General features: G+C 48.1%; 1 protein-coding gene across 4 annotated transcripts in view; it reads right to left on the minus strand.

Annotated features, from left to right (window-relative positions):
- Positions 1–8,083: 8,083 nt before the first annotated feature.
- The window catches only part of AKTIP (AKT interacting protein), an 86,059-nt gene continuing 82,021 nt past the window's right edge, over positions 8,084–12,121 (minus strand). For all 4 annotated transcript variants that reach the window (XM_086945183.1, XM_086945180.1, XM_086945182.1 and 1 more), the window contains 2 exons: positions 10,331–10,391; positions 8,084–8,987 (listed from right to left, as the gene is read on the minus strand). In XM_086945183.1, the coding sequence (XP_086801309.1) occupies positions 8,877–8,987; positions 10,331–10,391 (172 nt within the window). In that variant the 3' untranslated portion in view covers positions 8,084–8,876. The remainder of the gene's footprint in view (positions 8,988–10,330; positions 10,392–12,121) is intronic.

Raw genomic sequence — 12,121 nt, forward strand, 5'->3', positions numbered from 1 at the left:
CAAGCAGGAAGATTTGGAAAACAGGGGACGCCGCAACAACCTCCGCATACGGGGTGTGCCACTCGGAGAAGAGGGGACTAATACCATGGCCTATGTGGCTCTACTCTTGCAAGCGGTGTGGGGCGAAGAGGATGCCCCCCCACCGCGCCTGGACCGCGCACACCGTGTCTTCGGAGCGGGGGGAAAAGCGGGTCTCCTGCCCGACATCGTCACCAGGCTCCACTACTTCACCGAGAAGGAGGCCATCTTGAAGGCGGCTAGGGATAACCCGGACCTGCGCTACGAGGGCCACAAGATTCAGATCTTCCAGGACCTGGCCCCCACCACACTCCACAGACGGCGAGTCTTCCGCCCGATCACAGAGAAGCTCCGGACCCTCAACATCTCTTACCAGTGGGGGCATCCCTTTGCACTCATCTTCAGGTGGGAAGGCAAGCGCAGATCACTTAGATCCTACCGAGAGGCGGCACAACTGCTGGACATGCCGGAGTCACCAGATCATAGCCCGACGCGTCCTCCCCCCTCGGAGAAGGCTCCTCCACGCTCTGAATGGTCCACTGTGCGCAGACGACGGCGTTCCCCCCCGGTGGACGCACTCTCTACCTCGCAAACTAAGCAGGACATCATTGCCCACATCCGCTCCCTCGAGGGCGACCGCGAGGAGCGAGCCTCCCAGCCCCCTGCTTCAGGATCTGAGGGTGGGGATCGTCCCTCGACTCCGGATGCCCACTGAGCGTTGCCACTGTGACTCCAGCTGCCCCGTACACACGCTCACCTTCTAGACACTTCAGCGTGTCTCCCTGCTCCATGAAGGCCTGTCCCCAATGTTCGTGGTGAAGGCGACGCCCTTTGCCTCCCTCAGGTCATGGACTTCACCGCAGAGCCCCTGCGCCCCACTGGCGCCTAAACGGACCGAGTGGCCCTGCAGCCTGACACACCCCCGGACTATCTCTGAGCAGCGGGGTGGACGGGCTCTGAGACGATTTAATTCCACTCTACTTGCCCAGATCTCCACTTCCTCCCCTTGTCCTGTAGGAAGTGACATTCCTGGATTCATCCAAACCCTCGGGTAGAGGATGTTCGGTACCTGGGACATTGTATGCTGGCCCTGTTGGCCTGTTTTGGTTCGACCTCTTTTTTGTGCCTTTCTTCTTTTTTCTCGCCTTTCTCTTCCTACTTCACTTTTATACTACCCCTTTCGCGCCTGCGGTGGGGTGGAGGGGTGGGTTCTGCGGGGGCTACCGCGCTGGGGGCGAGAAGCGGCTGCCGCTGTATTGTCGACGGGAGGGTCTGCTACACTGGGTTATGCGCGACTTCACTCCCCCTTAATGCTATGACAGCGAACATCCCTACACCCTTGAAAGTCCTATCTCTTAACGTCAAAGGGCTCAACTCCCCCAACAAGCGGCAGCAGGTATGGCGCTACCTCCTACATCACGCCCCTGACATTATCCTCCTTCAGGAGACGCATCTTCTCAGGGGAGACACCAAACGCATGGCCCACCCTAGATACCCTACACAATTCTGGGCATCCTCTGACACCAAGACAGCGGGGGTGGCAATCCTATGCAGGGCTGGCATTAGGCGGGGATCCGTGAAACCTTTCAAAAGTGCTGACGGGCGCTTCCTCCGAGCCACGGTGCAGCTGGGCCGTGCGCAGTTCACGCTTGGGTGTGTCTATGCTCCCAACCAGTCGCAGGACAAATACCTCCAGACACTCCTGCGGGAGCAGTTTCCGTCGGGCGATAGTAATGTGATCCTGGGCGGCGACTTCAATCTTGTTTGGGACCCCGAGCTAGATCGGGCGGGAGCCCCCTTTAATGGAGCGGGTGCAATGTCTTCCACTCTTAAATCGCAGCTAAAGGACCTGGGACTTGTGGATGTGTGGCGTTACCACAATCCGGGGACCCGGGACTACTCCTTCTACTCGCACTCACATAGGACATACTCCCGAATCGACTATCTCTTCGCCTCCCTTGAGGTGGCCCGAGACTCCTTGGCTTCTGCTATCTCCGACATCTCCCTGTCACACCACGCTCACGTGGAGCTCCTACTGCAGGACCCCTTGTCCCAAGCCGCTCGTGAACGCCGTTGGACGCTCCCCCCGAGGATCCTTCGGGACCCGGACGACGTCGCCAGCATCCGTGACGCCATAGACTCGTATTTCGCCGTTAACGACACCCCCGAACTGCCGTTTCAGACGGTCTGGGACGCCTTCAAGGCCACCATTCGGGGTCACATCACCTCCCTGGCGGCGGCGCGGAGGAGGGCGGAGTCCAAGATGGAAACCGACCTGGCTAGCGAAATCAAGCTTGCGGAGGCCCGGGACCGGACTTCCCCCTCGCGGGCGTCGAAGAGAGCTCTAGCTAACCTACGGGGGCAACTCCGCACCCTGCGCACCAACAAGGCGGAACACTCCCTGCTAGCACTCAAGCAACGGTACTACGAGGTTGGGGACAAGGTTGGCCGCCTACTGGCCGGCAGGCTGCGGGCACGCACCGCTAGAGCCCACATCGCCAACGTCAAGCAGCAGGACGGCACTTGCGCCACCTCTGAGAAGGCCAAGCAGGCCGCCTTTGTTGCTTACTACTCCTCCCTATATGCCGAGGAACCCACCTCCCCGGAGGCCCGTGAGGCCGTCCTCGCAGACTACGGGGGGGTCTACCCTGTCCCCGGCGTGTGCGGCCTCGCTGGAGAGCCCCTTACAGGAGGAGGAAATAACGGAGGCTGTTAAGGATCTCCCCGTGGGGAAAACCCCGGGGCCAGACGGCCTACCGTTGGCCTTCTATCGTCTGTTCTTGACCCAACTCCGCCCGCATCTGCTGCGACTATACAGCTCCTTTTCTGACACCGTCGGCCCCTCCCCTGACATGGGTCTGGCGGAAATAGCCCTGATCCCCAAACCTGGGAAAGACCCGGACCTGTGCGCCTCCTACCGCCCCATCGCCCTCCTTAACACTGATCTAAAGATTTATACCAAGGTTTTGGCCAAACGTCTTGACCCACACATGCCGGGCCTGGTGAACCCGGACCAGGTGGGATTTATCCGAGACCGCCAGGGAGCTGACAATGTCCGCAGGCTGGCGCACTTGGTGGGAAAGGTGCACCATTGGAAAATACCGGCCTGTCTCCTCTTGCTGGACGCAGAAAAAGCCTTCGACCGGATCGATTGGACCTTCCTCCGGGCGGTCCTCCAGAGACTAGGTCTTGGCCCTATTATGATCTCCAGGTGCATGGCCCCCTACCTGGGACCGCATGCCCGGATTCGGGTCAATGGCCAATTGACATCGCCACTTTCGGTCCACAGGGGTACGAGACAGGGGTGCCCACTGTCGCCGCTCTTGTTCGCCCTTGCGGTGGAGCCACTGGCGGAGCTGATTAGGCGTACCCCCGATATTCATGGTGTCCCCCATGGAGGGCGCATGAATAAGGTAGCGCTCTTCGCCGACGACCTGATTCTTACTCTTACGAACCCTCGGGTCTCCTTCCCAGCGGTGCACGAAGCCCTCTCCCTGTTCGAACAAGCGTCCGGCCTTAAAATCAATCATGATAAGTCTTGGGCACTTAACCTTACCATCCCCGGCGAGGAGATCTCTTTCCTGCAGGGGGTCACGCCCTATCGCTGGGCAGACAGCCACATTCAATACCTGGGCCTGGATCTCGCGCCCCATCTTGACTCGTGGTCCTCGAGGAATTGGGCCTCTTGCCGCAAGGAAGTCCTGGCTGACCTGCGGAAATGGAAACCCTTGATGGTCTCCTGGCTGGGGCGGCTCAACGCTGTCAAGATGTCCGTCCTTCCCCGCATTCTGTATGTCTTCCAGTGCCTTCCCACCCCGATCCCGATCCACTGCATCAGAAACCTTCAACGCGACCTCACGTCCTTCATATGGGGGGGCAAAAAACCCCGGTTCTCGCAGAAAGTCCTGATGGAACCGAGAGACAGGGGCGGTCTTGCCTGCCCGAATCTCCTCCACTACTATTGGGCGTCACACCTCCGGTACGTGATCGAATGGGGTGCACGCGAAAGCGACAAGCACTGGTTCCACATGGACCGATCGGTCACGGGGCGCACCATATGGGACCTGCCTTGGCTCCCGCGAGTGGCGCGCTCTAGAAGTGCATATCTTGCGGTCCCCTCGAGGACGGTTCTTGAGGTATGGGACAGGGTGGCAGTAGCCAAGGGTCTCACTACGTTTCCCTCTCCGCATACTCCCATTGCGGGTAACCCACACTTCCCCCCCAGCCGCCCGGACCCGAGCTTTTGAGAGCTGGACGCAAGGCGACTGCAGAGTTGCGGGAGACCTTTTTCTTGGCGGATCGCCTAAAACATGGCTAGACTGCAGGGAGGAATTTAGGCTCCCCCCCACCGCCCACTTACAATACACACAGCTGCGCCACTGGACCTCGGGGGAGGACATGTACCAAGCTGCTACTAGGCCATATACCCCCTTTGAGAACCTGGCACGATCCCTCGGGGGGCTGAAACGGCTCATCTCCCAGATATACAACATCTTGCAACACCCCACCGCCCCACCTGCACACCCCTATCAGAAACAGTGGCAATCGGCGACGGGCGCTGACATCACGCCCTCTCAATGGACTCGGCTTTGGAACGACATCCCCAAAACCTACCGCAGCATCCCGCAAAGGGAAAACGCTTACAAAATGCTGACGCAATGGTACTACACCCCCCTGCGACTCAGCAAAATGTTCCCCGCTTCCTCGCCGTTGTGCTGGAGGTGTGGCACTGCGACTGGCGACTTCATACACATCTGGTGGTCCTGCCCTGCCCTCGCTGTCTTTTGGAAGGAAGTCCTCAGTCACATCAAGAAGGTCTTGGGTTTCCCCCTCCCTGAAGAGATTTGCACACTCCTACTGGGCATCCGACCCCCCACACTTAGGGCCCTTACGCGCAGCGACTGGATTCTCACCCTTCACATGTTAGGTGCTGCCAAACAGCTCATTGCCCTATACTGGAAGCGAGCAGAGGCGCCGCCGATAGCATCCTGGTTTGTGCGCCTCTGGCAGGTCCTGACTATGGAACTACTCACAGCGCGGATACAATTCAGGGGGGTGCGCTTCAAGGCAGTGTGGGAACCCCTGGTGCGCCTCTTGTGCTCGGTTAGCTATGCCCGCCACATGCCTCCCAGACTCCGCGCTCTGCAATTGTTCGACGCCCTCATCCCTGCCGACCCCAGCAGACTAGACTTTTGACCGCTAGTCCCAGCGCCGCTTTGTGCTTTGCACTCCTTGTTTGTGACCACGGGTGCGCCCCCTTTACCTCCTCTTCATCTTGTCACTGCTAGCTCCTTTCCTGACTTTACTTCCTTCCTACTTGCCACTCTGGCTTCCACCCCTCTTTGGGGCAGTTAGGTCCCTGTTGGGCCTGTTGAAAATGTGACACCATTGCTGTTCCTCACATGCGTGCCTACCCCACGCAACGACGCATTGCCAGCTTATGTCCGCCTCTTGCTATGCTCCCCCCTAAGCCACGCGGCCGCCCCCCCCCCCCCCCGGGGGTTGTAGGCAGGGCGCTGTGTTAATGACTCCATCTCCCCTGTCTAGTTCTACCCACTGGCTCTTCTATGCGCGGCCGGCTCCGGAAAGGGGTTGTAGGCTTATCGCTGTGTTCACAATAAAAACAGATTTGAACAAAAAAAAAATACATTATAAGAAATTACCAGTAGGGTGCTTACTCGGGATGACTGCCCCTAACGTAGAGACCTATTAGACTCAAACCACAACTGTATTTTCATCCAAATAAGCAGCATCACACTAACACCGCTATATAGTCTATTCAGTGGCCATAAATTCCTTACTACATATTGATTATATTCACTAAGCAGAACACAAACACAATACCTTTAATTGGATGGTTAGCATCATAAAATGTTAAAGACAAAAATCATTAACTACTTACATCAACTACATGGTGATATTATCCTACTTCATGAAACAGAGGTTGATATCACACCTATCATCTCTCAGAAACACATTTAAGCAATGTAGCCTGCTCTCCAGCGGTTGGGAAGAAAGAAAATGGAGTTTCCAACTATACGCTTAAATGATAAGCTGGGGAGCTGCATCATATATAAAAACTTAGCCATTAACAATGAAAAACTCAGCATTTTTTTTCTGCTTTGTAGCCACAACAGTCAATCCCGCTTTCTGGTGAAATGTATACACTCAACTAAATCTAATCCCTGACAACTCTAGGATTATCTGGGCAGGCGAGTAACGTTTCGCTCTATCCTATTCTTGACAAAATTTCCACTGCATTCATCAACCCAACCCCCCCCCCCCCCTCCCTCCCTCCCTCCCTCCCTCCCTCCCACATTGGCAGACCATTAGAACTAGGTCTTTGTGAAAGTTAAAATAATACCAGCAAACTTCCCTAAGCACAAAAGGGAGGAAACATAATTGCTTGGTGATACTGAGCTTTGGACCGACGTGGTGTCTCTGCTGGCTGCATGTCTAGGAAGAGGTTTTCGCTCCGCCCCTTTGCTTCTACCAACGTACACAGACATTGGCTTGCTGGTGTGGCAGCAAGAGTTGGCAGAGCTGAGAAAACTTATGTGCTCCTGGCAAATATGTAGGAGAAGCATAAATGGCCATGCAGCTGGGATGAGGCACAACTTTATCAGACACTCAACTTGGTTTGTGATATCGACTCCCTGTTTATGCACAAACTGTTACTTTGTTTATCACACGGTCTCATTTGTTTGATTATGCAAATAAATAGTAAAACAGTTGAATGAATGAATAAAAAAAAGTGTCAATGGTCTACCCAATTAATAAATAACTCCTCCGGAACCCGACTAAAAGGCTGATTTCCAATTCGTTTTGCCACAAATACAAAAGAATGATCCTTAAAAAAATCCTTGCTCCTAGTTGAGGAGAACTCTTCTTCACAAACACTGCAAAATGTGGCCCTCCCACCTGATCAGATGAGTTTCCTCTCCAACCTAGGGCCTATATGTTCCTTCCTCTATTCAAAGATGCTTTTAAAAAAGGAAACAGGAAGTTTGTTAGTCAAAATATTTGGGGTCTCAAGTGTAACCATCTAGAATTTTTTCAATCAACAGACATCCTAGACTCCCTACTACTGCACAATTTCGAAAACCCTGCTTCAGAACAAGCTTTGGTTTAAGCTTTCCTTTGTTGACCAGTCTGGTGTGCGCCTTCAGACGTTTTGTGAAATCTGTTACTACAACACAAATTATCAAAACAAACATCAGCCTGTATTTATATTAAGAAAAAAAAAATGAAGTAATTGGAAACATCAGTTTTATCAGATGGAAGCAAGTAATCCTGCCAATTGCCCATCCTGGCTAATCACAACAGTTAACTGCATTAAAAGAAGGTTTGCTTTGTGGAATTTCCTATGTGCTGGTGTCAGAATTTTGCATGGTAGGAATTGGTGTGAAACTCTAAACAAGGGTTAGGGACTGATTAAGTAACCAATTGTCTTTTAAAAGTGGTTCCGTTTAGGAGGTTTGGTCTGAATAGCACCCTTTTCTACCTTGTTTGAGAAGCAATAGATTGTCTAGAAGACTGAGAAGATGGATTCAAAAAGAACTTCCCCCCCCCCCCCCCCCCCAAATGTAATTCCCGATTTTATTTAGCTAATGCTGAATTTCAGAACAGATACAGCTTCAACTTAAGAGTGGAGAATGCGTTTGAGGTCGTTTTAGATTCTTTCATGCCGACTTGAATTGTGCCTGCCTTTACTTGGCAAAACAAGAATATGGCACGTATAAAAACGACAAAGTGAACAAGTCATGCGTCGGAGCAGTATAAAATTATTAAATAAAATGCAATGGAAGTGAGCTGGGAAGTAGTAAGTAATCAAGAAAGAAAACGAAACCAACAAGGATAGGCGGTAGAGCTACTAGAAGCAACAGGAATAATTTAAACGTTAACACACTGAATCACCAGTCATTGGGTAGTAGCAGTCAGGACATAGAAAAGAGGCAGGTTTCATTTTAAACATTTGGAAAACATGCTGTGCTAACTTGAAAGTTTGATGCCTTGAAGATACATTGCTAAGGAATCCTCCTGTGATAAAGCAAGAACACATATGAAGTTCAATTTATTTTATTATCTTTCAAAACATGTCAATTAAAAACACATTAGTCACCGTGAAGGACTGCATTTCATAGTAATTAATCTGCAAAGGAATCCCCCACAAAACCGAAATCTAAGAAAATTAGATTAATGATTATTTTTTAAGGAAAACGTCATGACAAAGCTCAGAATAGTTGTCCCAGTTATCACAATGTGATCAGACCAATGTGCGCTTAAATGACAAATCCATTTTCTGAGGTGCAGACAGAGGATGGTCCTCTCCGCATCCCTTCCCAGATAAAGTCTTTGACGTGGAGGTTATTTAACAAGTTATTTACAATAATATATCCTAAATATATTTACAAAGCTGAAACAAGCCATTTAAAAACAAATATTGTTCTGACTTTCTATACAATATGTAGTGTAGCAAAAAAATCTGTCACACCAGTCAAGCCAATCATGCTTCATTTCTAGTATTTCATTTCCCAAAGCCCCAACCAAGTAAAATAGAGCCCACACATCTCATTACAGAAGTGTGCAAGGTCCAAGAAATCAGCATACAGCTATTGCAAAGTATAATGAAGAACTGCTGACAGTCCATATGAACGCATAGGATTACATCAGTAAAAACTGAAATGTAGTCAATCATCTATTTCAGCAGGTTGTAAATCTGATTTTACAGTCATGGTCATAATTAAGTTAGAGATTTGTACAAATCCAAAAGGCATAGAGTAAACCATGTAGCAGCGTTTCCCCACCACATCCTATTGTCCTCGTGCCCGTTGGCTAGGAAGTGCTGTGCATCAGAGTTAAGACTGCAGGGGTTTCTCCTCTTTGCTGAAAGGTTGCACCGACCCAGGTTTCACCCAGGAGAGTCCAGATACATGCAAACCTTTACTTTGCTGATCATCTGGCTTCTTCTACAAAGTGGACAAAAACAAGTGACTATTCAATATGCAAATCAAATTGAAAATTAACTACTGTTGAAGAAGTTTGAATTTAACATGTTTTTCTAAGAGTTGAGTGGGTACAAGCAATGGGTCAAGAACACAAAACAAAGAAGTCATTGTAAATGTTCGTCTTATCAGATGGAAGCAAGTAATCCTACCCATTGCCAACTCTGGCTAATCACAAGTTAACTGCACTAAAAGAATGATTTCTTTGTAGCATTTCCAATGTGTTGGTGTTAAGCCTTTGTATGGTAGGTATTATTGTTAAACTACAAACAAGCGTTAGGCACGGATTAAGTAACCAGTTTTCTTTTAAACGCTGTGTTTAGGAGGTTTGGTCTGGAGATTGCCCATTTCCATGTAGTTTAAGAAGGAAAGGATTGTCTGAAAGACTGAGAAGATGGATTCAAAAAGCACTTCCATGCTTGCAACTACTGATTTTGTTTAGCTTATACCGAGTTTGAGCAGATACAGCTTCAACTTAAGAATTATGGGTGTGTTTGAAGTTTAGTTTTGCATGCTAGGTGGAGAGCAGAAATTATACTAGACTCTTACCTTTAAATCTCGATTTTGAAGTCACTTGGCAAAACATGAATATGGAATGTACAAAACTAACGAGGTGAACAAGTTGTGTGTAAGGCCCACTTTCTCATTAAAAAGGTGGTATGCGAGGGTGTTGGACAGTAGTAAGTCTTCAACTAAAGTTGATGTGGATGTCTATTAGGGGGCCAATTCAGTGCTTAATTTGAACCAGGGGTTTCTGGTGCTCTGCTCAGCATCAGAACTTAATTCTCAAATACTGCACTTATGACCGTGTCACTTGGTGGTGTTATCAAATTTAGAAATGGATATAACAGTTGTTTTTTTATTTAATATAAATTAAAAAGGACTGATATCTGTTGCCCAAGGCATCCTTATTATGTTGGGTGCCTGGAATAATCTAGATTGTCGCACTTAAGAGTGCGGTGTTCAGTAGGGGTGTAGGTACGGACATTGGCAGTGCTGGCAAGAGCAATGGGTAGTGCAAGCTGTAGACCTCTGGACGTAGGCCCTTACACTTTAAAAATAAATGTTTACACTAATTAAGCACTGGGGATTATAGTTTGTCAGACCTTGAAAAGCAAGCTTAAGATGTGAAAGCCAACTGAAGATCTTTTCCATAAGAAATCTGCAAAGTTATTTATCTTTACCCCTCTGACTCACTCCATCAACTTTCAAATTTAGTAACAAAGAAAATGTTGCTATGAAACAGTAGATTAGGTGTACAGTATGCATAGTGTACTAATGATTAGAATGGGAAATACATACTGTACCTTGTGAGACAGCATCTTTTCTCTAGCTTCATCATGTAGACTTGGGTTCCAGGGAGAAAAACTACAGAATGAAAAATAAAACTCACAAAATTGTAATTAAAACACGCACTCTAAACACATTCACAAATGTACATAATACTTTAGGTAGAAGTCTGAAAGAGGAGGGTAAATTACTTTAATACTAATTCCCCATCAGGAGTTTCTTAAAACATTAGCTAATTAAATCTTTAAAATTAGGGCAACAGCATCTGTTTAAGTGGTGTTGGAGCTAGTTGAGGAATATCACTTTTTGGGTCTTACTTCTCTCCAAGATTTCTCAATGAAGGAAACTACGTTGAAGATCTCCATCACGGTGACAGCATTATTGCGCTATGACAAAACATAGGGGGGCTTTTTATCTAGCATGCGCTTAAAACCAACTTCTGGTAAAAGTGGATCAAGAATATATGGCTGTGACATTTTAAGGCTGGATGATTGACTAACCTATCACAAAGCAAAAGGGATGGTAATAAAAAAAAGCTCTATCCCAGGCTCAATGTTACAAGCTGTTAGACTGATGCTGGGTTGGTCGCTTGGGATGTACGTGTTAACACCTTGGCTGCTAGAGATATTTTCCTCCGGTGCTGAATTGTTGTAGAGCCCATAGTGCATGACGAGCTCAGCTCGTCATCAGCTCAGCTCCACTGTGCCTCATGACGAGCTGAGCTCGTCATGAGCATCGAAGGGGTTAAATATCAGACCCTCCACTACCTTTAATATTAAGGGTTATAACAGCCTCAAGCATTTCAAGATCGGTCTTCTGATATTATCCAATGTTCTAGTAGGGATATTTATTCAACCCAATAAAAATATAAAAACAGTTTTTTTATTGATGCTAGTGCCTTCTGGGATAACCAGATCGGAGGAAGAAAATTAGTAAAATCTACATGTTTGGGAAATTTGAGTCTTGATAGCGTTTGAGAGCGAAGTCTTCAGCGGATCTGTCCTGTGATTATAGGAGTTCATCAAACACCATAAAATATAAGCCCGTTCATTAATCCATCTAAAGGAAATGCCCTTCTTCGATCAAGTCGGGTGGTCTTAGGGTGGCAATTGGTGCAAATGATGGCTAATTACTTTTTTAAAATATACAAGTCCTTTACATAAATTCATTTATTGGGTTGAAGACTGTTTTTCTTCTTTTTTTGTTTAACTATGCATTGTGTGTTTTTATATCCTTCATTTTTAAAATAGATTTAACTCCATCAGCAACTATGGATGTTGCGGGCATTGTGAAATACTTTATCTGTACAGTGTAAAGGATATTTTAATAAGTGTATCAGATATGTATATTTAACAGCGTGCTTTATTAAAATAAAATAAGTCTGGCAACCTCTCCCATGAGGGACAATTAGGATTACAATTTAGTACATTTTCTTTATGAATCACTGTATCCCCGCTGATGTCCACGACTATGAAATAGAATAGCAAATGTATTTCTCCCCCCCCCCCCCCCCCCCCCCCAAATCTCCTTTAGGATGGGACAAACAGGAGTATCAACGCACAATCATTACCATGGGTGTCTGGTATGGATTCAAAAGTGTAAGCATTAGTGCCTTGTAAATTTATGAACCAACAACTAGATAGATAATCTGCAAATCTCAACTACAGGAAAGAAGTAATCTTTTCCATGACAAAATGAGCAATAGTTGGCATTTGACAGCATGTTTTATTTGTATGGTGCCTATGCAACCTGGCAGTGGAATCCTAGCCAAAGACTTGGCAAAAGGCCTGGTTCTTTAAGTGGTTATG

This window comes from Lissotriton vulgaris, chromosome 12 (genome assembly GCF_964263255.1).
Source record: "Lissotriton vulgaris chromosome 12, aLisVul1.2, whole genome shotgun sequence".
In the NCBI taxonomy this organism is placed as follows: Eukaryota; Metazoa; Chordata; class Amphibia; order Caudata; family Salamandridae; genus Lissotriton; species Lissotriton vulgaris.